A 25,586-nucleotide genomic window follows, 5' to 3' on the forward strand; every position below is an offset into this window, starting at 1 on the left:
CACACCCCCTCTAAACTCCACAGGCACACAGTGGTACACATGCACATACCCAGACACACGTAAAAATTAAATAAATGTTTTAATGTTAGGAAGGAAAGAGACACGAGCTGTTTGGGTTAGTGTTCTGAAATGTCCTTGTGTGCAGCCAGGTGACACTTCACAGAAAGCCTTCTTTGGTCCTATTTGCTCACAAGTCCTTGAGGCTTTTACAGGACATAGTCTGTTGTCTTCAGGAACACAGACTCAGACAGTTGTCACTTTGGGGAGAGCACATAGCATCTCAAACAGCAGGTTTGCTGCTAGGAGGGCTGTGTTGCCTGGAAGGGAGAGAAAGGCTGAAGCTGACACACACCTCCAAGTCCACTCTCCAAGGACTCTACCTTCTGGCCTTCCCAGAGCCCTGGCTTCTGAACTTGGGGTGCCATCTGCCTGTGAACGTGCCTTCAGTCCCTACCAAGCATCTTTTGGAGACTATGAGAATTCTGAGGGACCTTTGATACTAATGGCTGCTCAGGGACCACCCTCAGGCCAGTAGGCCTAAACAGAAGCTTTTTTCTTTCTTCCTCAGTTAGAATTACAGGAGTGACATCTGCTTTGCCCAGGTGTCAACTGAAACCACCCCCTACTTCACAGTAAAGCATGCTTTGCAAGTTCGCTTCTCAATGAAACATCAAAGGTGATGCCACTGAGCCACCCTGTCACTAAGCAGCAACACCTGGCACCTCCCAGGGGTTTTGTTCCTTGCATTAGCTCATGCTTGTTGGGTTTGTGGTAACAGGCTTCTTTCTTCACTGCTGGACATTCTCTACAGGGTCCCCAAGGTGAACATGGAGGCCTGACTCATTAGATGAATCTAAATTTAAACCAACAGCAACCTGTGGCTCATTCTTCCCCTTCACTCACCAGAGAGATCATACGGTGGGGACACTTCCACAAGATCGCAGCCCACCACATTCAGGCCTTGGCAGCCCCGGATGATCTCCAGAGCCTGTCCAAGGTAAAGGTGACAGTCATTTCCAATAAAAAAGCAACCAATCGAGGCACAGATACCCACACTTGACCTAGGCGTGTGCTGGCTACAGCCACGCTGGTGGCCCAGGTACACAATTCACAGTACACAGCCCCTCTACTAGGCTCTGGTGTGACAGTGGAGTCAAGCAAACCAGGCAATGCCATGTATCAAGATCCTTGAGACAGGCAATTTTCAGGAAACAGCCTGGTCAAAGGAAGGCTTCCTGAAGTACAAGAAAAGAGCACTGTGGGTAAAGACACAGGCTAAGGCTCAGAAACAAGATAGGCACGGGGACATGGATATGACTGACTCAAGGTATGTGGGTGGGGGTGGGGTTTAGGAACAGGTATGCAGGCCTTACCAAAGAAGATTCCATCCTGCACATGAAAAAGAGGCTCAGGATTACTCCAGAAATGCTCTGGACAGGACAGAATGGCTGTGAGAGATGGTTCTGAACACCCTCCTTTTGTAGAACATTCAAGCAATTTACGTACACCTGGGACAACCTGCCACTCAGACCCTGCCTCCAAGGACATGGTAATTAGGGCAATAGGAAAAGACCCTGCCCTTGTGGATCTCAGCACAGCTCATGAGGCTTGGCTCCAAAATGCTCCAGCCACTTGGGTAGGTAGTCAGACTCCATGTCCGTACTTTACAAAGAGCTTGGTTTGTTGTGTTTTGCTTTGAGGCCGGTAATGTTTGATAGAACTTTGTTCATACTAAGCATGTAGGCTATTACTGAGTTACATCTTCAGCCCCAGTGTTCAGTATTCTTAAAAGGGGACATTCCAAAATGTTCTCCATGAATTGACTGTAGATGAACTAGAGGCAAAATAATGTTAGAGGGCTGGGTGGTGGTGGTGCTCACCTTTAACCCCAGCACTTGGGAAGAAGAAGCCCATAGATCTCTGAGTTCAAGGCCACACTAGTCTACAGAGCAAGTTCCAGGACAGCAAAGAAAGAAGAGGAGGAGGAGGAAGAAGAGGGAGAAAAAAAGAAGAAGAGAGGAAGAGGAGGGGGAAGAAAAGGAAGAGGAGGAGGAAGAGGAGGAGGAGGAGAAAAGAAGAAGGAGAAGGGATTCTCAGAGCTCTGGGGTGGAACACTTGCTTAGCACTTGTGAGGCCCAGGTTTAATCCCTAACTACAAAACTAAAAATTAGAAAACCACAGATAAACAACTCAAAGTAATGCCTCATTTCTTTTTTTCTTTTTTTTGGTTTTTTTGGTTTTTCAAAACAGGGTTTCTCTGTGTAGCCCTGGCTGTCCTGGAACTCACTCTGTAGACCAGGCTGGCCTCTGCTTCCCAAGTGCTGGAATTAAAGGCGTGCGCCACCACCGCCCGGCCTAATGCCTCATTTCTACAGTCAACCCTGAGGACATACTCATGACAACCTCATTACATTGTGAAATGACATTAAGGTCTACAAATTTCATGCTCATGAACCACACAGTCCAGTTTTGGTTTTTTTGTTTGTTTGTTTGTTTGTTTTTAAATATCTTAATGTTTCAAGGAAGTTTACAAATTTGTGTTGGGTGGTATCCACAGCTATCCTTAGCCAAAGAAAAAAGTATCCTGAGTCTTGAAGACTACAGGGCTTAGGCAACTGTAGTGTGAAGAATACACCCTTGGCAGGGTGATAGCGGCACACACCTTTGATTCCAACACTTGGGAGACAGAGGCAGGCAGATCTCTGAGTCTGAGGCTAGCATACTCTACAGGAGTTCCAGGACAGCCAAGGCTGTTTCAAAAACAAAATCAAACAAACAAAACACTAGTTAAGAGTGCTTGTTGCTTTTGCAGAGAAGCCAAGTTTGTTTCACAGCACCCATATTCGGTGGCTTCCAACCTCCTGTAAATCCAGCTCCAGAGGGCAGAGGGATCTGATGCTTTTTCTGGCCTCTGAGAACTTGTACACACAGGTGCTCGCTCGCTCGCTCGCTCGCTCGCTCACTCTCTTGCATTTTCTCTCTCTCTCTCTCTCTCTCTCTCTCTGTCTCTCTCTCTCTCTCTCTCTCTTATACACAGACACACACACAGAGGGTGGGGGGAGAAAGGGAGACATGGATGGAGTGGAAGACACATACATAAATACCCAGGAATCCACTGGGAAAGCCCACTTACCTGATTAGGGGTGAGCCCAGCAATTTCCGGTGTCCCTGTCCCCGGGGCATAGGCAGGATCCAAGGCGTCTATGGCAAAGCTGACATAAAGAGGCGTGCCCCCCATCTGCTGCCTGATCTCTGCCATCAGGGGGACCAGTGACTTCATCCAACAGTCTTCAGCCAAGACCACACGGAAGCCCTGTACAGGCCAGAGTCAAAGAGTTGGAGGTGATAGCTGACCCCAGAATTTGCATAACACATGCATATCACATCTGACTGCAGCTTCCATGAGGGGAACCAGTCCCGCCTCTACTGATGAAGTTAGGAAGCAAGGTCAAGGCTGACCTGAGTGCTGGAATGACAAAGGAGACTTTGCTAAAACCAAGCATGAGAAACTTGGTCACTATGCTTCTAGCTGCTTCTGTCCAAAACACTGGGCTTGCCACTGTAAAACCAAAGGACCAGACAGTTGAGACAACTCAGCTAGGGAAAAGGTACTTGCTGCCAAGCTGAATGATCTGAGTTCAATCCCCAAGACACCACATAGCAGAAAGGAACCCGCTCCACAAATGCCCCCTGACTTCCATACTTATGCTGTGGCACTCACACACAAAGAATAAATAAATATAATTAAAAGCGAAGCAAAATGAAGGAGCAGATGTGGTAACCCACACCTTTAATCCCAGCACGGGGGGGCGGGGGGGGAGAAGCAGGTGGATCTCTGTGCATTTGGGGCCAGCCTGGTCTACATAGCAAGTCCTGGGATAGCCAGGGCTACATACTTGCACTGTGTTCAGCTCAGAGCTTTCCATCTGCTGGGTGTTACAATAAACACTAAGAAGGGGTTTACCCTAAAACAGGTTCACACCCCATGTCTTCTAAGCCAGCAGCCCCCAAGGAGGTGGCTTCCTGCTTAATTCTGCTGCACAGCAACATGCAGCTTCTGCGTCATTAATGTCCCCCAGGCACGGTGGCTCACACCTGCCATCCCAAAAACTTGGGAGGTTGAGGCAGAAGGATCACTATGAGTTGCAGGCCAGCCTGGGCTACAGAATAAGATCCTGAATCAACACAAAAGCAGAAATCAGTAATAACCAAGAATCAATACTCTTGCCACATGACTCACTTGGTTCAAAATTGAGCTTTTCATCTCCACTTGCTTTTTCTTGTGTGTGTGTGTGCGTGTGTGTGTGTGTGTGTGTGTGTGTGAGAGAGAGAGAGAGAGAGAGAGAGAGAGAGAGAGAGAGAGAGAGAGAGAGAAGCACAGGCACGCACACTTTTGGAGTTGTTTCTCTGCTTCCACCATGAGGGTGCTGGGGATCAAACTCAGGTCGTCAAACTTAACGGCAAGCCACTTTACTCCGTGAACCATGGTGCCAGCCCATTTCTGGTTTTATCCTCAAACAAGATCTCCTGTAGGCCAGGCTTGCCAGGAATTCGATCTGAAACTGTGAGTGGTGTTGCACTCTTGAGGTTTGGGCCTACAGACCTGTGTTGCCACATCTAACCCTAGCCTCACTTTCTGAACTTCAGTAAAGCACCATTGACTCCCCCTTTGACAAGGCAGAAGACTCTCTGCGGGACAGAGAGGGTCGTCCATCCATCACCTGGCTCCGACTGTATCTGTAGGGATCCAGCGTCCTGGAGGAGCCCCGGATGCCTATCTGGACCACTCGCTTGCAGTCCAGCAGTCCCTCATCCACACTTCGGCGGAAAGGTGTCTGATGGTAGACCTTCTCCTCCAGATGTTTGTCCATGGTGTTAGTGTGGGCACCCACATGCACTAAACCCACAGGGCCATGCCTGGGGGCAAAACAGCATCTCAGAGGTCAGAGGTCCTGGCATCAGTTGCCTGCCTTGCATCTGCTTTCTGTGTTTAGCTCACCTAGGAGAAACCAGGCAGAAGCAGACAGGACTGGCCTGCAACCAAGAGTTTCAGAGAGGACAATAGCTCAAGACAGAGCTCTGTAAAGGCTAAACCAGTCAGAGCCACCTGTTCTCCAGCTCAGGCACCAACGGGACGTTCTGAGCCTGCTCCTCTCCATCAGCCCTGCTGGACACGACAGATGAACACAGTCCTTGCTAGTGGGAGGCTAGAACAGCTTGACAAGACTGACTCCACCCCCACCCAGAGTCACGATGCTACCCACATACCCCTCTACCCCAGTTAGAATGTTATCCACGTGCTCGCCCAGAGTGCCCAATCAGAATGCTGCCCACATGGCTTCCCTAAAACAAATTCTGAAGCTCCCACCTCCCTTCCTCCCTCCAACTAAGTCAGCCAAAGCTGATTGGTATCAGTAGACTTGCATCTACTGAAAAATCTAGTTTCTGTTGTCCAGGCAAGGAAGGAGTCTATGGGGTTGGGGATGGGGAACAGGGCCTCCCCCTGTCAATATTTTATATTTGGCTTGCATAGAAAAACAAACAGAAGGTAGTTTGTATGTCTCACTTGGGACTTATGGGCTAACTGAAAATGCAGATGGTGTGTGTGTGTGTGTGTGTGTGTGTGTGTGTGTGTGTATACCGTGGCAGATATAGGCCAAGGGAAAGTGTGCCAAGCTGATGACTGACAGACACACATGGAGTCCAGTCTTAGTTTTGAGCCACAGAAACAGCTCAGTGAGGAATTTCCAATAACCCCCCCCAACCCCCACCCACAGTGGTCACTTGATGTCACCTAGTAGCAACCTGGACCTTAGCTCCTGAGTGTTGCAACCTTGGGACTTACTCCTTTGCCACGGCTTGCAGTATGGGATATGTGATTGTATGGTCTCCACCTACAGAAAGAAAACAGAACACATCTGCAAACATGAGCAAGACCATCACATGCAACAATCCATAAGTCCCCAACACTGCCACCCTTTCGGGTATACCACAAAACTGTACCCACAGCTAAATGGCCATGGGTGGCATTTTAAAAGGAAAATGCCTTCCCCGTCTGTTACATGGTATCTGATCATACTGTGAGATTGTGTTGTTTACTGGGAAAAGCTGTTACTAGTTGTTGTGTGGCTCAGCCTTAGCACACACCTTTAATCCCTCTGGCTGGGATACAGACACACCCTTGGTACACACATCTTTAATCCCAAACAATGAAGGTAAAACTAGTTTGTAGAAGGAAGCACCCGTGTTTGAAAGTGATGTTGAATTGAGAGGCAGACAAAGTGATGAATCAGAGAAAGATTTGACAGAATAGGATACATCCAACTCTCAGGAGAACAGAGAAGTAACAAGAGAGAGCAGCACAGAGAAGAGAGGCAGTTTTCCTGGGACAGTTGTACAAAGACAGGTTGCAGAGAGAGAACAAGCTAGACACAGATGGAGACAGAATGGGCCAGAGAATGAGAAGGAGCCAAAAGATTCGAACAAATTGCCAAAGTTAGTATGAGGCTAAGCAGAGCAATTCAGTCAGAAGCCAAGAGAATCAGTTTGAATCAGTCAGCTTGGAGAGTAGTTTGAGCCAGGACAGCTGAATTGAACTAGCCAGTTAGAGCTCAGAAAGAACAAGAAAGGCTGAGCTTATTCTGCAGCAAGTCTCAGAGGCTGAAAACATTCTAGGCCTAGATAAGATAGTATAGAAGCTTCCAGGACTAGGCCTAGGTTAGCAGATGGAGGTACCAAGCCTCCAAGACAACAATTACATCTGTGGCATCAAAGTTACTCTTACAACCATCATTTATCAACAGAGACAGGAGCTGGAGAGATGGCTCAAGCACGTACTGCTCAACAGGCATCCCTCACATCGGGGCAGCTCACAAACCATCCAGAACCCCAACCCCAGGGACCAACACCTCTGGCCTTCACTGGCACCTTCACTCACTTGCACAAACCCACATTCAGGCACATAAGGGGAAATTACATAAATCAACGCTTATGAGTTGTTCTACAAAGTGACTCTGCCCTATGGCTCTCCCCATGATGGAGTAAATGGTCTGTGCCTGTATTGCCTGATATGGTAGCTGAGGATCCTACTTTACCTTTGTTTTGGCTTTTATTTGTGTGTGTGTGTGTGTGTGTGCGTGTGTGTGTGTGTGATGTGTATGGCTGATAGCCTATGTGTGGAGATCAGGGGAGAACTTGAGTCAGTTCCTTCCTACAGTATGTTCCAAGGATCAGATTCAAGCATTTTTACACAGAATCATCTCTATGGCTCAGGTATTTTACTTTAACGTTTTGGTAAAGATTTATTTATTTTTATGTGTTTGAGTGTTTTGCCTGCATGTATGTCTCTATACCTCATTCATGCCTCCTGCCCTCAGAGGTCAGAAGACCTTGAGTCCCCTGGAACTGAAGTTTGTTGTGGCCCAAGCTGCCACACGTTGGGCGCCAAAAATGTCGAGAACCGCTCTGCCCCAGGCTTGTGAGCCAAAATGTCTCGGACCGCTCTGTCAATGTTGGGACCCGCACTGCCAAAAGACTTGGGGGCTAAGTTGTTAGAGCCTGCACTGCCCCAGGCTGCTCCAGTCCTTGGGTTGGGGTTCAGCAAGAGAGAGAGTGAGGACAGACTCGAGGAATGGAGACCAGACAGAGTGTGATTCAATCTCATTTATTCTTTAGTCTCTATTCTTAGTCCAAGTCCCAAGTCTTGAGTTCCTAGTCCCTAGTTGCTAGTCCCTAGTGCCTCCAAGTTCCAAGTTTCCAGTTCCAAATTCTAGTCTCAAGTACCATCCAAGTACAAGTGTCTAATCCTAGTTGCCTATCTCAAGTGTCTAAAGCCTACTCATTTCTTCTGTCTGCCTCTTGCCTTTTCTATATCTCACTTCTAAGCCACGCCTTTAAGTCACACCTTTAAGTCATGCCCTTAGGTCTTATCTCTAAATCACACCTTTAAGTCTCACACACCCAAGGGAAAATCCTGGGTATCTAAAATAAGATGTTATCAGAGTGTGCTCAGCTGTTGTAGGCTATTGTAAACAAGTCTCTTGTCAGGGTATATGGCTCAAGATGGCTGCAAGGATGATAGCCGCCTACTGTTGGCTCCCCACAGGAGTTAACAGTTATGATTGTGAGCTGGACTTGAACCTGAATCATCTACAAGAACAGCCAGTGTTCTTAAGTCCTGAGCCATCACTCCAGCCCAGAACTTTAATTAATTTTAACATGGTTAAGAGTTGCCCTATTGCCAGTCAGTGGTGGCACATGCCTTTAATCCCAGCACTTGGGAGGCAGAGGCAGGCAGATTTCTGAGTTTGAGGCCAGCCTGGTCTACAGAGTAAGTTCCAGGACAGCCAGGGATACACAGAGAAACCCTGTCTCGAAAACAAAACAAAACAAAAAAAACAAAAAACAAAAAACAAGATTTGACCTATTTTATTTGTTTACTTGTTTCTTACTTTTTGTACTGGGGGTTAAACTCAGTGCTCCACACAATGACCTCTTCTTTCATCCTTTTTTTTTTTTTTTTTTTGGTTTTCAAGACAGGGTTTCTCTGTGTAGTGCTGGCTGTTCTGGAACTCTCTCTGTAGACCAGGCTGGCCTGGCCTCGAATGCCCAGAGATCTGCCTGCCTCTGCCTCCCACATCTTTTTAAAATAATTTTGAGTACTGGTTGACATAGGTGCTGAGTGCTGAACTCAAGTCCTCTCTTAACCACAGTACCACGTCTCCAGCAGTTCACAGGAAGAGTTTTGATCATATTTACACCCTACTGCCCCCTCTCTATCCCCTCTGCAACCCTCCTTTCCAACACAGCCTTCTTCCAGCTTTACACCTTCCCCTCGCCCCCTTAGGATTCATTTTATGTATGTGAGTACACTGTAGCTGTCTTCAGACATACCAGAAGAGGGCATCGGATCCCATTACAGATGGTTGTGAGCCACCATGTGGTTGCTGGGAAACTGAACTCAGAATCTCTGGAAGAGCCATCAGTTCTCTTAACTATTGAGCCATCTCTCAAGCCCTGTGCCATTGCCTTCTCCTCCTCCTTAAAATCTCATTGAGTTTAGTGTCAGGTCCAAAGAAAACTCCATTTCCTAAATTCTGGTGGTCTGACAGAAGGCAGCATTCCTCAGGAATTTATGAGCTGGTTCCCCTCTACTGAATGGAGCCCTTTCCCTCCCTGCTGGCAGAAGGACAAATGGCTGGTGTTGTGTCTGTGAGATAAGCTGTGCTGGCCCCCAGGCTCCCTCAGATGCTGCTTCTCACGTCAGAGTCAATGCTAACATCCCAGACTTCTTAGCTCTTTCCTCCCCTACCCTAAACTTCCTCAGCTCACAGGCTTCCTTCCCCCAGCTCCTCCGTCTCCTTATAGCCCTGCTATTTCTTAGGCTCCATTCCTTCTCTTTTGCCCAGTCTCTTGGTCTCTCTTCCTCACTGTTCCTCTCCTCCCCACTCCCTCTTTTGCAGGTTATATTCAGTCTTCCTTTTATCAGTGTTCTGAACTCTTCCAGATGTCTCTGACCCCCCTCTCTCTCTTATCTACAATAAAACCCATGCCGGTAACTGCACCACGGAGCAGACATGTTATCAGTTACATTCAGTGTTGTTTGTACATATCCAGGGATGGAGGTGTGCTGTTATTTGCTGGAACTGTCTTTTTATTTATTTTTTCTTCACTTTTTTGAATCTTGTGACAGGATCTCACCAAGTTGCCCAGACTAGTCTTGAATTCACTCTGCAGTACAGACTAGCTTCGAACTTGTGGTCCCCCTGCCTTAGTCTCAGGGATATGTAAGAGTATAGGCTACCCTGCTGAACAGTACAGGCTTAGTATTAGTATTGATCATTCTTAACAGTAACAATAGCTAAGTTATATTGAAGCAAATATCCAAAACACAGAGAAGAGCTGGTGAACTTCGTGCCCCACCCATAACGCAGTGAGATAACCCACTGTCTGTCACTCTACCTGTTGACAGATGAAGCCAAGCACCTAGAAGCACAGATGGGACTATGAAACAGCTTGTGAGATCTGGGTTGAGTTGCCAAAAGCAGGTGGCCTGAAGCCTCCCCTCCCTACTCTGCCACAACCAGTAACTAGGCCATCCAAATTAACAAAAATTAACAGGAATATATTTTAAAAACCCACTCACATTGTTTAAATTTGTGAATCAAAGTAGATAGGAAGAGGAACCAGTACCCTGTACATTTATGCAAATCCTGACCAGTTCAATGTACTGGAGGGCAAGCGAGATGACTCAACCAGTAAGGGTGCTTGCGCCAGGACCCACGTGGTAGAAGGAGACAACGACTCCCCAGTGTTGTCTTCTGACCTCTATATGTGTGCTGTGACACATGTGTGTGCATGGACACACACTAGGTAAATAAATGTAAAAAGAAAAGAAAAAAAGTAAGGAACAAAAGAAAGACCCTCTTGCAATTTTCATAGTCACTAAAAATGGTTTTTGTTTGTGAAGCTGAGAAGCTACAACGGAGATCCTGTTGATAGCCTTCTTTAGGTCTGGAATGGAGGACTGGAAGGAGGGTGAGGGAGGAGGGTGACAGGGCTGAGATAAAGGACTGAGAGGAGAGTGAGGGAGGAAGGTAATAGGTCTGGGATGGAGGACTGGGAAGAGGGTGAGGGAGGAGGGTGACAAATTTGGGATGGAGGACTGGGAAGAGGGTGAGGGAGGAGGGTGACAAATTTGGGATGGAGGACTGGGAAGAGGGTGAGGGAGGAGGGTGACAAATTTGGGATGGAGGACTGGGAAGAGGGTGAGGGAGGAGGGTGTCAGGGCTGAGATGGACGACTCGGAGGAGGGTGAGGAAGGGGTAACAGGTCTGAGATGAAGGACTAGGAGGAGGGTGACAGGTCTAAGATGAAAGGCTGGGAGGAGAGTAGGGGAGGAAGATGCTAGTTTTCAGTTGGAGGGTTGAGAGGAAGGTGAGGGAACTGGGTGACATTCATGTAGGGGTAGAATATTTGAAAGAAGCAAACAAAAATCTACAACTTAATTAACTAAGATCAATACTATCACAAAATAGCAATTAAAAAAATCAATGCAAAAAGAAACTCTTGGATGAACAACAAGAAAACCAGTGACACAGATCCCCCTAGTCACCCTGGGTCTTGGAGCAAAGGCAGGGAGGGAGTGGGTTACTCATATTGCTTTATTGATTTGACTGCTGATTTTTTTTTTTTCTGCCCCAGGACAAATGCCTCACAAGCCTTACCCTACCTTACCCAACCTCCCGTTTTGTTTTGTTTTTCTGAGACAGGGTCTGACTATGGAGCCACCATGCCAGGCCTCCCAAAGTGTTAAATAACCTTTCCCCTGGAACTAAAATGAATGGATTTGAAGTTCACTTTCCTTCTGGGTCCATGTTCACAGTAGCTTCCCCTGGAGAAACAGCTGTCTTGAATAACCACCCTCCCCCACCACCGAGGAAAAGCAGCACTTGCCCTGGCTACCAGCCATTACCCAAGGTCAGAGGAATGCAGCCAGCTGCAAGGATGTTCTGATAGGCCTCTCGAATTAGCCGGCAGCTGTCCTGGAGGTTGTAGAGATTGATGTTCACGTTGCCTAGGTCTGCAACCCTGAGGGACTGGAAGGGGAGGGCTCCCGTGCTGGGATTGACAGCCCCCAGCATCAGTGATTCCTCCCGGATGCGACGGGGTCCAAATCTGCAGAAGAGGAATCGTCTATGCAGCTGCCACACAGCTCTGAAGGCTCGATGTGCCTAAATGGTGCTTCTCTCTCAACTCTCAGTATTTGGGACAGGTGAATCTGGGCTGTGGGACTGCCTTTTTTCAGCCTGTAGCCACCCGCAGTCAGGAGCACCCAGTCCCACAATCTGCAAAAGGCATGTCTGGAAATGACCAGCTATTGCCACTGAGTCTAAAACATCCCCCTCTGAGAGCCATTCATCTGCTCATATTTGGGCCTTTAAAAAAAAAGAAAAGAAAAAAAAACTTGGAAATTTTTGTTTTTCTTTTTTTTTTTAATTTTATTTTTATTTATTTATTTATTTATTTGTTTTGTTTTGTTTTGTTTTTCGAGACAGGGTTTCTCTGTGTAGTCCTGGTTGTCCTGGAACTCACTCTGTAGACCAGGCTGGCCTCAAACTCAGAAATCTGCCTGCCTCTGCCTCCCAAGTGCTGGAATTAAAGCCATGCACCACCATGCCCCATGCCTGGCTTCAATAAAATGTTTTTTCAAAGGGACTAGAGAGATGGCTCCTCAGTTAGGAGCACTGGTTGCTCTTGTAGAAGATCTGAGTTTGGTTTCTAGCATCCACATGGTGGCTCACAACCATCTGTAATGGGAGCTGAGGCCCTTCTTCTGGTGTGTCTGAAGACAGCTATAGTGTACTCACATACATAATATAAATAAATAAATCTTTAAAAAATAAAATAAATTTAGTCTGCCTTCAATCCCAGGACTTGGGAGGCAGAGGCAGGCACAGATCTCTGTGAGTTCAAGGCCAGCCTGGTCTATATAACAAGTTCCAGGGCAGCCAGGGCTGTTACCCAAAGAAACCCTGTGGGTTTCTTTTTAAAGTACCAGCATGTGACATACACTCTGCTATGTTCTTTGCCTGTTTGTCTTTTTACTGCTAGAGATCAGACCCAGGGCTCCTCGAAAGCTGAGTAGAAACTTGTCCCTCTATCCCCAGATTCAAGAGCCTGCCCACCACCACTTTATTAGAAGACATTAGGTAACTCCTTGATCTCAATTTCTGTTTCCTAGTCTTTAGAATTACAGCGTTATTTATTTCATGGTGTGGTTGTAAAAAATTACATGAGGTCATCTTTGCAAACTGTCCTGGGTTCATTGACATTTAATAAATGACAACTTTTAAAATTCAGCCCGATACAGTCAGATGTAATGGGCCAAAGCAGAAACTGCTGATGCGTTCTAATTAAGAAAATAGATTTTATGTCTCTTTGACTTTGATAGCTAGAGGCTTGGGGAAGGGACTTCTGTTTTCAAACTAGTGTCCCCTGGGATGTGATTAGAGTAGTGTGCACACCTAGCATCCCAGTGAGCCTAGGGGTTCTAGAAACTCTCCTGGCCTACTAGCCGGCGTTTCTGGGCTGCCTCAGCTTCCTGGGGTTACCAGAGTACACAGAAGCCACTAATGACCCTGAGATATCGTGACTGGCCTTCCAACCCCGTGTTAAGCCCTTGGCTTTGCTTGTTGAGGGAGGAGAGAAATCAGTTTCTCCAACGCCCTCTCTGATCCCCAAAAGACCTGGGTAAAAAAGGTGCTCGCCTGTGTACCTTCTGCACTTCTGGCTACTACGCCCAGCCACGTGTCCCCAGCCCAGGTGCTTCTGCCCTTACCTTGCCCCGGGCCGGTTGGAAGTCCCAGTATCCAGAGGCACACCGATGAAGGCAGCGTCCAGCCCCTCGGGAGAGGACTGCAGGGGCAGGTGCATCATGGAACAGTTGCCCACCAGCTGGACCAGCGACTGAGAGGTGGGGGACTGGTGACGTGTGGTATCTGAGGCATCTGAAGCCTGGCGGATCCCGGGGCACCCAGGACAGAAGAGCCCCGCAGAGGGACCCCATGTGGCCACCCCAGACCCTGCGCCCCGGGCCCAGCTGGAGCTCAGCAGCCGCAGCATGCCGCCTATTGAGAAGCCTAACTAGGCCAGCGTGCCAGCCCCCAGTTGCAGGGTTCAAAGGGCAGGGACACCCTGGGATCAAAGAGGCTGGGAGGGCCCCAAAGCCCAAGCGTTTCTCCACCTGCCCAGCTCTGGACTTCAGCCCCTGGGTGGTCAACGAGCCAGGTCAGGGATCCCCATTCATGCCCACCTACCGTGGCCCAGGTTTATTCCTCCCTCCCCCCCCCCAACACCTGGCCTTTGGCTGACTCTCCTATTCAGAGTAATTTTATTTTGCTTTGTTTGTGGTTGTTGTGCTGTTTTGTTAACAAACGGTTTCATTTGTAGCCCAGGCTGATAAGGAACTTGTATAGCCCAGGTTGGCTTTCAGTGCTGATAACAGGCTCAACCAAAGTAATATTGTGTTGTTTGTTTTTTGCTGTTTTAAGCAGCACAGGCTGGCCTCCAGTTTATCCTCTACCTGAGAATGACTTCGAACTCCTGATTCTCCTGTCTGTACATCTCAAATCCTGAGATTAGAACAATCCTAGATTATATATATATATGAATCTTCATATATATGAATGAAATGTCTTGAAGTCTACAGGGATGGCTCAGAAGGAAAGAGCCTGCGCTGCTCTTGCAGAGCACCCAGCCTTGGTTCTTGCCTCCCACATCATCAAGAAACTGACCTGATACTCCAGGAGGATCCTGTAACTCCAGGTTCCAGCAGCTCCTTCCGAGGCCCTAAGGCAGCCGCACACACTTGTACAGAGACACAAGAACAAATACATAAATAAAAGATGAGAAAAAAGAGAAAGGAAATGTTTGGGGTTGGAATTCTCAGGAAACAGAAGTCTTTTTTTTTTTTTTTTTTTTTTTTTTTTTTTTTTTTTTTTTTAAATTGAGAGACAGGGTGCTCCGCCTATGTAGACTAGGTTGGCCTCAGAATCATAGAGATCTATCTGCCTCAGCACAGAATAAAGGCGTTTGACACCAGGCTCAACTTTTTTTTTCTTAAAGGATAGCCAGGGGTAGAATATTTGCATCATATCTGCAAAGCCCTTCAGTGGTACTCTGAGTAAAGAGAATATAAAATAAAAATGCATTACAGCTGGGCGTCATGTCAGCTTTTAATCCCGGCACTAGGGAGGCAGAGGGGGAAGGGGTCTTGGTGAGTTTGAAGTCAGCCTGGTTTACCCCGGAAACACTAGCTCCAGGTACATTCTATCGCAGTGTCCTGGGTTTTCCTGTTGTTGTTGCTGCTGTTGTTTTGTTTGATTGTTTGATTGGTTGGATGGCTTGATTTTTCAGGACATGGTTTCTCTGTGTGGCCCTGGCGGTCCTGGAACTCCCTCTGTCGACCAAGCTGTCCTAAAACTCAGAGATCTGCCTGACTCTGCCTCCCTAGTGCTGGGATTAAAGGTGTGCACCACTGCCGCCTGTTGTGACATCCTGGTTGGTTTGTTGTTGTTGTTATTGTTGTTGTTATTGTTTTTAATTTTGTAATGCTTTACAAATAATTTAATATTAAGCTATAGAGGAAGGCACAGCACCAGCAAGCCTGCTAAGGAGCTGTCCTCTCCTTAATTGTAAGGAAAAAAAAACAAATCCCTCAGGGATTGGTGGCATAAGATTGCTCAGTTGGTAAAGGCATCCCCTGACAAGCTGAGCAAACAGAGTACAATCCAGAAGAGAGCTGACTCCTAAAAGTTGTCCTCTGACCTCCACAGGAGCATGTGCACACATACACAAAATAAATGTGAAAAAAAGAAAACCAACCAGGAAACCACAAACAGGTGTGATGTGTGTATTTTGTTTGAGTGGCTCAAAAAGACCTGGGTAAGACAGGCAGTGGTGGCTCACACCTTTAATCCCAGCAGAGGCAGGTGGAACTCTGTGAGTTCGAGGCCAGCCTGGTTTACAGAGTGAGTTTCTGGACAGCCAAGGCTAGAAAGAGAACCCCTGACTTGCCTTGATGCATGACCTTTATGTAAAGGTCACACATAAAGCACCACAGCCCTCATTCTAGGATGGACAAGGGAAGACAGGACAGAGTTCTCTAAGGTCAGTAATGGGTGTTGAGTGTTAGAGGAGGTGTCAGGGCATGTTTGGCTGTTTTCCAGAACAAATGAAATAACCTGTTCCCCTCGATGCTGGTTCTAATGGTTCTAACATGGTTTCCAGACACTTGTCCTGGAACACCTTGTTTTCTCATGGCTGGTTTTCTTTTCACTCCTCTCATAAATAAATATTTATGGCACCCACTGTGCGTCTGGCACATTGTGCCTGTGACTGGGAAAACCATCCCTCCTCATGCCCAAAGTGTGACCTTCCAGATGGATGTTCTGGTGTTTCCCCACCTCCCTGCTTTCCTCAAGACTATCTTTTTTCACATTGAAGTGATGTTTTTTTTCTGCAGTCAGAGGACTCCTCATTCGGGGAAGCTTCTACAGTCTGATGTCCCACCCTGTCATCCCCACAAGGAAGCACCAGCTCAGCTTTGAAACATCTGTTGACATCACCTCAGAGGCCAAGTAAAAGTGAAAAGTGGAGCTGGGTATGGTGGTGCATACCTGTAACCCCAGGTGTGGTGGTGCACACATGTAACTCCAGCACTCAAGAGGCAGAGCCAGTAGATCTCTGACTTTGAGACCAGCCTGGTCTACAGAGAGAGTTCCAGGGCAGCCAGGGCTTGAAGAAAGAAAGAAAGAAAGAAAGAAAGATAGAAAGAAATAGATAGAGAGGAGGGAGGGAGGAGGGAGGGAGAGAGGGAGAGAGAGAAAGGTAGATGGATTAGGTCGATAAAGGGTCTGGAGAGATGACTCAGTAGCTAAAAGCACAAAAGCACTGGCTATTCTTGCAGAAGACCCAGGTCCAGTGCCTAGCAGGGTAGCTCACAACCATCTGTAACTTAAGCTCCAGGTATCTGACACCCTCGTCTGTCCTCCACCAGCACCAAGAATGTGAGAAGTGCACACATGTGCATGCAGGCAAAACCATATTCATAAAAATAAATTTAAAATAAACTTTAAAAAGCCTACCTCAAGGTGCTCCTTGTCAACACTTAAATGTATATATCTTATAAAAAACAAAATACCCACCCCAGGGCCCCACTGGAAGTGGCTCCAGAGGACACAGAAGAATGAGCCTGTAGTTGGAAGGTGGGGAACAGACACCCATGCTGGCTGGGGGCTCTGGGCAGAGCAGCCCAGGTGGCCAATCCTAGTCTGTGTTCCCTGTGTCTGGCCCTGTCCAGCTGGACAGCCATTTTGAACAGAGTTCAAGCTAACTGTGGGTGATGTCTCAGAAACACAAGGGCAAGGTGATGTCACACATACGGAATGTCTGTGGTGCACAGACATTGGCCGGGGCAATGACCAAGCAGACAGCAGCCTGGAAGGAAAGTGTGTTCAAATCAGAGCCCTTAAATACTTTTTCTTCGAATCTATGACTTTCCTCCACTGCCGTTCCCCTAGTTTACTTCAGTGGAATGTTCACTAGAAGAAACTGAGTATCATGTAGTTTCCATCCGTCTCCCCCGTCCCCCAGTGCTGGGGATGGAAAGCCAGTTCCAATGAACTACTCTCTGTTTCCTTTATGCAACTGGACAGGGGAAGGTCTTGTCCCTGCAAACTCTAGGCTCCAGTACAGGCTTCATTCTCTCGGCTGGCCCAAGGGCTGCTCTGAACCGTGTACAAATCAGGTAAATGCTTTGTGAGTGGGTGAATGATTGACAGGATCTGAGGCTGTGCAGACCCGTTCTAGGGGTGATGACGGCTTTAGAAAAACAAACACATACCAGTGCCAGTGGGCGCCAGAGTGTGAGGACATGCCTGTGTGGATCTCTCTGACCTGTTCCGTGAGACAGGGCTTCTGTGGGCGTCAGCACTTTGAACTTGTCTCTGCCTGCAGAAGCACAGACATGACCTTGTGGCAGGGCCAGCTCAATGTATGGCTCAAGATACCTTATTGTTATCAATAACACCTCTGTGGCTTGGGCCCTCTTGTTTCCTTTAAGTTTTTTTTTTTTTTTTTCTACTTAGCCCAGGCTGGCCTCCAAATGTCAATCCTCCTGCATCTGTTTTCTCAGTGCTACAATTACAGGCACACAGCACCATGCTGGGGTGACGCCTTTTTTGTTTGCTTGTTTTGTTTTCCGAGACAAGGTTTCCCTTTGTAGTCCTGGCTGTCCTGGAACTAATTTTTTAGACCAGACTGGGACCTGTGCCTGCCTCAAAAATGCTGGGATTAAAGGCATGCACCTCCACACCCAGCTATGTGTATCTGAGGTTCATGGAGACCAGAAGAGGGTGTCAGATCTCCTGGAACTGGAGTTACAGATGGCTATGAGCATCATAGGGGTCCTGAGCATGGAACCTGGGTCCTCTGGAAGTGCTCTTACCTCTGAGAGGTCTCTCCAGCCTCCATAACTTTTGTAAAGCCATGCTTAGTTCTCTTTCTGCTGCTTAACAAAATACCTGAAGCTGGTTGCTTATAATGAGGCTTAGTAGCTTTGAGATGCAAATCAGTTAGCAGAGTACTGGTCTTAACATAAATGGAGCCCTGGGGTTGGTTCCCAGCATGGTTCCAAGTCTGGTGGCTTGTGCATATATCACAACATTTGAGAGTTAGGCATGGGAGGATCTGAAGTTCGAGGTTCTCCTGGGCTACAGAATGAGTTTGGGGGATAGCCTGGGATACATGAGACCCCCCCCCCCAAGAGAGAGGAGAAGGAGGAATCCAGTCAGGAAGAGAAATCCAGTTTTAGAGTCTGAAGGTCCAAAATTGGACAACACTATCAGGTCAGACCTTTAAAGAAGGCTTGGTGATGGAAGGTATCCCATGGCAGGCAGCACGTGGGAGTGACCAGACAGGAAGCAGGAAGTGAAAGGGTGAGGAAGGGTGGGCATGCTCTTTTCCTAACACCGTATTCTCCTGGGAACGAACCCACATGCCCTGAGAAGTAGTCTAAGCTCTTCGTGGATTACATTCCAATACATGGGTTAATATTTTCCCATTAGACCTGTGCCTCGTAAAGCCACAGAACACGAGATCCTTCCAGGGACAGAGAGCATCAAACCAGAGCATCATGAATACATTTTATTGTTATATAAAAACACACCCCCAATCATATTTGAATGAGAAGGCAGACAACTGTGGTGGAGCTAGGGACTGCTTTGACAATTGGTCCAGCAGCCGGAGAGAGAGAATGGCTCAAATCAATACAGCATAGCAAGTAAGACTTTATACTCCAAAAGTGGGGGTTGGGGTGGTCAGTAGAGGGGAAATACCAAGAGGAACTGTCATGCAACTTAGGGAACAAAGGGTTCATGTCAGCTTAGAGATCACAGTCTATCACTGAGGGAAGTTGAGGCAGGAACTTGAAAGCAAGCCTGCTTGCCATTCCACCCAATATTACCTCTGATCAACGAACTCACTCACAGCTGAGGAGGTACAGCAGGATTCACGGAGGACAGTCCTTGCTGGCTCATTCAGGCTCATGCTTTCCTATAAAGCCCAGGACCACTTGCCTAGGGGATGGTGCCACCCAAAGTGGGCTGGGTCCTCCGACATCAGTTATCAATAAAGGTTCTTCCCATAGACATGCCCACAAGCCAATCTGATCTAAGGAATTTCTCAGTTGAGATGCCCTTCTCCTCAGGTGAGTCTAGGCTATATCGAACAAGATGAACCGACCTAACAGGATTCCTCCTGATGGTTGAATGGTATGACATCACAGCAGGAAGGTGGAGGAGGAACTAAGAAGACATTGAGAGTAAGCAGAGACAGGGTGGGGACTTCTGGCTATATCAAGTCTGTAGTGTCCTTTGCCACAATTTGACATGACCTGTAATCCCAAACTCAGGCAGGAGGATCCAGACTTTCTGGAACTACCTATAAACAAGGGGGGGAGGGGGGAGGCTTGACTTGATTTTGGTGGTGGTAGTGATTTTGTTTGTATTTTTTTTTTTTTTTTTTTTTTTGGTTTGGTTGTTTTTTGAGACATAGTCCAAGCTGGCCTGGAATTCCCCTCGTGACCAGTGACCAGTGTTACCTCAAACTCACGGAGATCAGCCAGCCTCCATTTCCAAGTGCTGGGATTAAAGACCTAGGGCAACATGGCCAGCCAGTCCAACCAACCACATTCAGATCCAAACACCAAAGTAACTGGCCTCCCCTTCACTGTCTAATCTAAAATGAGCTTTCTGGGTCATGAGAAAATGAGGGAACATACACTTACATACAGGGAAGACCCAACCAGTGATGGGAAAAGAGCATCAGAGTTGAACATTGTTGGAGTCAGACTGGGAGGGAATTCAAGATCTTCTATATGATCATCTACCAGAAAAGAAGGGTGGGCCCAGGGCCGTGGACAGGGGTCTCCTTCAATCATTCACTCGGCATGGTGGAAGCTACTGTTAGCATAGGTTATACATACGTTCTGGGATTAAGAGTTTTTGACATGGAATCTGTCTACACTGAACACATATATCTGAAATTCCTGGGCTCAAGCAATCCTCCTGTGTAGCCAATGTCCCTCATCTGCTGAAATGAAGTCGTTCTGTATGTTTTGGGGTCCTGGGGATCAAACCCAAGGCTTTGTGCATGTAAGGCAATCACTCTAGCTTTGAACTGTTCTTTAAAGGGTGTGTTTTCATAGATAATTACAGGCGTGAGTTACAAGGCTCAGACGTGGCCATTTTGCCTGCCTTATATCTGCAGCTGGCAGGAAGGAGTTGCCTGTCAACAAACTCGGGATGAAAACACCCCAAGCTGCTCAACAGCTGTTTGCTCAAAATAGTTTATCCACAGAGCCCAAGTGTCAGCTGAGTGCCAGGTGCTGGTTAAGTCTGTCGAGGATAAGAAGTCCTGTAATAGCTCTCTCCCCTAGGAGTAACTGGTTGTAAGCTCAACAAGACATAGTCTAACTTATAAGGGGCTTTAATGTTTATTTACTTATTTACATGTATGGACATGTTGCCTGCATGTTTGCCTATGAACTACTTTTTGTTTGTTTTTTGAGATAAGGTTTCTCTGTTTGTGCCACTACTGCCCACTGGTACTCAAGACTCCCAGGAGAGGTCATTGGCTCTCCTGGAATTGGAGTTACAGAGAGTTGTAAGCTGCTGAGAACTTGGGTTCTTCTTCTGTAAGAGCAGCTAGTGTTCTTGACTCCTGAGTCATTTCTGTAGCTCCAAAACTTTTAATACTCAAGCATATGGAGTGGTTAAAAAAATGGCCTTAAATTGGTGTAATATTTGAACTTTTGTTTCCAGAAATCTAGATAGGGAAAATGGTTTGGATCTGGCATGGTGGTTCATGCCTTTAATCCCAGCAGTGGGAGGCAGGGGACAGTGAGTCTCTGAGTTCTAGGCCAGCCAGAGCAACATGGTGAGATTCCCCGTCCGTGTGTGTGTGTGTGTGTGTGTGTGTGTGTGTGTGTGTGTGTGTGTAGAAAGAAAGAGAGAGAGGAGAGACAGACAGAGAGAGGCAGAAAGAGAAAGAGAGAAAAAATGTTGGTTTGTTTTTTGTTCCCTTTTGCCTAGAACAACCAAAAACCAAATAAGGTCAGGCCACAGAGGACAGGAACGTTTGGGGAAAAGACAAATAAGAGGATCCTTGCTATTTCACCCAGTTCCCCATTTTCAGGGTTTCCAGCATAGAATCCAAAGAAGGAAAACTGAGGCCAAGCTCAATGAAATGCCTTAGATCCATGGTTCTCAGCCTGTGGGATCGCTACCCACTTGGGGGATCGCATATCAGATATCCTACATAGTGGATGTTGACATTACGATTCGTAACAGTAGCGAAATTACAGCTATGAAGTAGCAACAAACATAATTTCCTGGCTTGGGGGTGACTATAAGATGAGGAACTGTATTAAAGGGACACAGTATTAGGAAGGTGGGGAGCCACTGCCTTAGAGGAACAGAAGGCTGGGAGGCCAGGCAGAAAAGGGCAGCTCCAATTCAAAGGACAAAAGGCCAGGGAAGAGAGAACTCTACACAGACATACAGACAAGAAGACATCCAAGATCTAGAAAGGATTCTCTTTTAGTATTAAGCATCTGAGAGAAAACCATTAGTCCCAGCTACAATATGAGGCCTGATATTGAACACTTGCTTGGGAGGTGGGGGTGGGGGTCTCAAGACAGGGTTTCTCTGTGTAGTCTTGGCTGTCCTGGAACTCACTATGTAGACAGACTGACCTCAACCTCAGAAGTCCACCTGCCTCTGCCTCCCAAGTATTAGGATTAAAGGTATGTGTCACCACCGCCTGGCTATTATATTTTAACATTTTGCATTTATACATGTGTTGAGTTTAGGTGTACCATATGCATGAAGGTACCCTTGCATACCTTGGGAGGCACTTGGGAGGCAGGGACAGGTGGATTTCTGAGTTTGAGGCAAGCCTGGTCTACAGAGTGAGTTCCAGGACAGCCCAGGCTATACAGAGAAACCCTGTCTCGGAAAAAAAAAAAAAATTAAAATTAAAAAAAAAAAAAAAAAAAAAGAAAGAAAGAGAAAAAAGAAATTGCTAAGCCATCTCTCCAGCCTCCATTAGTTTGAGGTTTTAGTTATCATACTTTTGTGTTCTTGAAACAGGGTCTCTCTATGTAGTTCTGGCTGTCCTACAACTCTCTACGGCTGGCCTCCAACTCACAGAGATCAGCTTGCCTCTGCCTTTGGAGTATACAGATTAAGGGCCTGCGCCATCATAACCTGCTTGTTGGTTTTTTGAGATGGGATCTCATATAACCCTGGGCAATCCTAAACTGGCTATATAGCAGAGGTTTGTCTGAACGCCTACCGAGACCCACAGAGTAGTACACTCACAGATGAATGTCCAGTTTATGCTGCTCTAGGAATCGAACCCAGGACCTTCTTGCATGCTAGGCAAGCACTCTATCTCCTCAGACTTCCAGGAAGAGCACTGATGTCCAAGAGTTGAAGGCCTGGATTCCATCTGCAGCAAGCACTTGCCGTGATGGAACTTGCCATGATCCCAGCACTTGCCTCAAAAGGTGCAAAAGTTTCTTTAAATATTTGCACTTTTTCCTTGTGGAAGTCTTTTGCTGTTACTGCAGATCCAACCTAGGGACCTAGAGAATTCAAGGCAAGCATTGTACCACTGAGCCACGCCCTCAGCACCTTCGCTCTTGTCTTTTTAAATCGAATTATTATGCCGGGCGGTGGTGGCGCACACCTTTAATCCCAGCACTTGGGAGGCAGAGGCAGGCGGATTTCTGAGTTCGAGGCCAGCCTGGTCTACAGAGTGAGTTCCAGGACAGCCAGGGCTATACAGAGAAACCCTGTCTCGAAAAAAAAACCAAAAAAAAAAAAAAAAAATCGAATTATTATTCTTGAATTAGTTATCCTTCGTAACAACCATTCATGGCGTGAACAACCAGCTTCCCTTTGGGAAGCTATGATCAGGACTCGGTCACATCCCTGCATCACGTGGGATCTGACCCTTTCTCTGAAGCAGGACCATGAGGGTTCCAAGACCCAGGGAAGAGCAGCAGCACGAGAAGCTTCACTCTGCAGGGCTGAGCCGGACCCTTACTTCCGCAACATCTGCCCGGTCCACAGTCACCTAGCAACCCAGCCCCTCACTCGCAGATGTAGGCTTTGGTTGGAGAGTCACGTGGTTAGACGTACACGCCCATTACGCCGGCGCGCCACACGCCGTGCCGCTGCGCAGGCGCATTGCGGTTTCTGGCCAGAGGTGACCACGGAGGTCCCCAAGTGCGTTTCAAAGACTTTTCGTGAGACTGCGTGGGAAGCGATTCTATAGAGAACGTGGTCGATTTCAGACTAAAGCCTGTCTTCCCAAGGAAGAGAAAGTTCTCAGCTACGGTTTGACGCCAAAAGAATTTCGTGGCGAAAAGTGAACTTTTAAGGATGCGGAATTCTTTCTGCCTGGAAAAGCGGCTGTAACCAGACGTACAGCCCTGCTAGAGTAGTTCCTGCACTTCAAAAGTTTACTTCTGAATCATGCTTTTATGTATTTAAGTATTTGAGACAGGGCTTTGGTTGTAACCCAAGCTGATCCACTTCCCTACAGCAAGTGGAGGCATGCACTCCCCCATAACTTAATACTTTTGGAAGAAATAAAGAACCGTACTACTCTGAAGAAGTTCTAGCCAGGAGTGGGAGGGGCTATGCCTGCAATCTCAGGAGGCTGAGGCAGGAAGTGTGCCATGAGTTAGTTACATAGTGAATAGCAGGCCAGTCAAGGGTACATAGAATGACTGTCTCCAAACCCTGTCGTCTGGAGGCTGGAGAGATGGCTCAGCGGTTAAGAGAATTGTCTGATCCTCTAGGGAACCCGGGTTTCAATTTGTAGCACCCACATGACAGCTCACAACTGTGTGTAACTCCAGTTTCAGGGGATCCAACCCATCAGGCTTGTATGGGCTACACATATTATCAATGCCTGTAGGCAAACTATCCATACACACAAAATGAATACATCTTTAGATGCAGCTCGATTAGTAGCAAGCTCAGTTCCTATACTGAAGAGGGTAAGCCTGTGGCCCAGGCGAAAGGGAAGGACAGTGATGAATTCAAGGCCCTCCTGAGCCTTAATCTGACTTTGAAGCTAGTTGAGACCACATTTGACTTTCTCAAAAACAAACGTAGAAAAACAGTTCTGTTAAGTTATCCCAGGTGACTAAAAACCTTTTATTGTACCCAAAATATTGGTAGTGCCCACCCAGGAGACTTTTTAATGACTCTGTATCTTTAAAGTTGTGTGTTTATACCCTTAAACAGTTTTGAGCTTTGGCCTTATAAAACAGGCCTTTCCCTCTCTCTGTGGTCCAAGATGGCTTGGGATTCATTTTGGAGCCTAGGCTAGCCTCAGACTCATAACAAACTTACCTCCACCTCCAGAGTACTGGCTTGAGTTGCCATGCCTGGGTTCTTCATAGCCTTAGTTTTGGAATTCCCTCACACTTATAATCCGTTTTCCAAGAAGGACATGGGTGGTGCTATCTCCTGTTTGTTTTCTGAGATACTGTTGAACTGTAGGTCTGGCTGTCTTAGAATTTAGCCTGAAGCTTCAAACCAGGTTGGTTTCAAATCTGTGATCCTCCTGCCTCTCCTCTGTCTCTTGAGTGCTGGGATTATGGCCTAGTGCCACACCACACTTCGTAGCAAAATGTTACTTGAAATGAAAGAAAAAGAATTTTTTTTTTTTTTTTTTTTTTTTTTTTTTTTTTTTGCCAAGGAGAAGTAAGTGTTCAGGTGTCAGCAGCAAGTCAGAAGTTTCCCCGAGCCTCTACCTACAGATCTGCCGCCTGCAACTGATACTTTTATTCCCTATCAAAATTCAAAAAAAAAAAAAAACCTCAGAAAAAAAAATTTTCAGCAGCCATAAAAATATTAGGGTTGGTTCTGATGCTTTCTATTTTTTTTTTTGTTGTTGTTTTTTTTTTGGGGGGGTGGGTTTTTTTTTTGGTTTTTTTTTTTTTTTTAGACAGGGTTTCTCTGTGTATCCCTGGCTGTCCTGGAACTCACTCGGTAGACCAGGCTGGCCTGGAACTCAGAAATCCGCCCGCCTCTGCCTCCCAAGTGCTGGGATTAAAGGCATGCGCCACCACCGCCTGGCTGATGCTTTCTAAAGAGCACATTTTTTGTTTGTTTTTGACGCAAGGTCTCTATGTAGCCCTAGCTGGCCTGGAACTCCCTTTGTAGACCAGGCTGGCTTCAAACTAATGGAGTTTGCTTCTCCCTCCAGATTAAAGGCATGTTCTACCAGACCGAGCAAGAGCAGGTTTTGGAAAAGGACCTTAAGAGTCGAGGAGAAGAAGCAAAGGAGGAGCGTCCAGGAGCAGAGGAAGGAGCAAGGAGGTTGAGTTTGCCACAGATGAACTTTGACCCATTTTGTAGTCTTGCCCAGCGCTGATTCTTGCATTAAAAATATTGATCTCTCGATCTAAACAATGAAGTTAGGCAGATGACGGTGCTTGCTGT

The 25,586-nt window shown here is 46.9% G+C and overlaps 1 protein-coding gene and 1 long non-coding RNA gene across 3 annotated transcripts in view; both read right to left on the reverse strand.

The window, feature by feature from the left end:
• Positions 1-60: 60 nt before the first annotated feature.
• Positions 61-13,724, reverse strand: Agmat (agmatinase (putative)). 2 transcript variants are annotated; one of them, XM_076933815.1, is made up of 8 exons: positions 13,340-13,724; positions 11,474-11,676; positions 5,846-5,894; positions 4,722-4,917; positions 3,134-3,313; positions 1,374-1,430; positions 904-988; positions 61-317 (listed from the first exon to the last, which is right to left on the reverse strand). In XM_076933815.1, the coding sequence occupies exons 1-8, from the start codon at positions 13,621-13,623 to the stop codon at positions 244-246; spliced, it is 1,128 nt and encodes a 375-aa protein (XP_076789930.1). In that variant the 5' UTR covers positions 13,624-13,724; the 3' UTR covers positions 61-243. The 2 variants fall into 2 exon arrangements, with proteins under 2 accessions (XP_076789930.1, XP_034359519.1); XM_034503628.2 differs by lacking the exon at positions 1,374-1,430 and having other exon boundaries at positions 13,340-13,697.
• An 11,378-nt stretch (positions 13,725-25,102) lies between these two features.
• The window catches only part of LOC143442301 (uncharacterized), a 10,899-nt gene continuing 10,415 nt past the window's right edge, over positions 25,103-25,586 (reverse strand). Inside the window, exon 3 of the long non-coding RNA XR_013110345.1 lies at positions 25,103-25,586. This exon is cut by the window's right edge and continues 128 nt beyond it. This is a non-coding gene — a long non-coding RNA (uncharacterized LOC143442301).

The sequence above is a fragment of the Arvicanthis niloticus genome, chromosome 5 (genome assembly GCF_011762505.2).
Source record: "Arvicanthis niloticus isolate mArvNil1 chromosome 5, mArvNil1.pat.X, whole genome shotgun sequence".
Lineage (NCBI taxonomy): Eukaryota > Metazoa > Chordata > Mammalia > Rodentia > Muridae > Arvicanthis > Arvicanthis niloticus.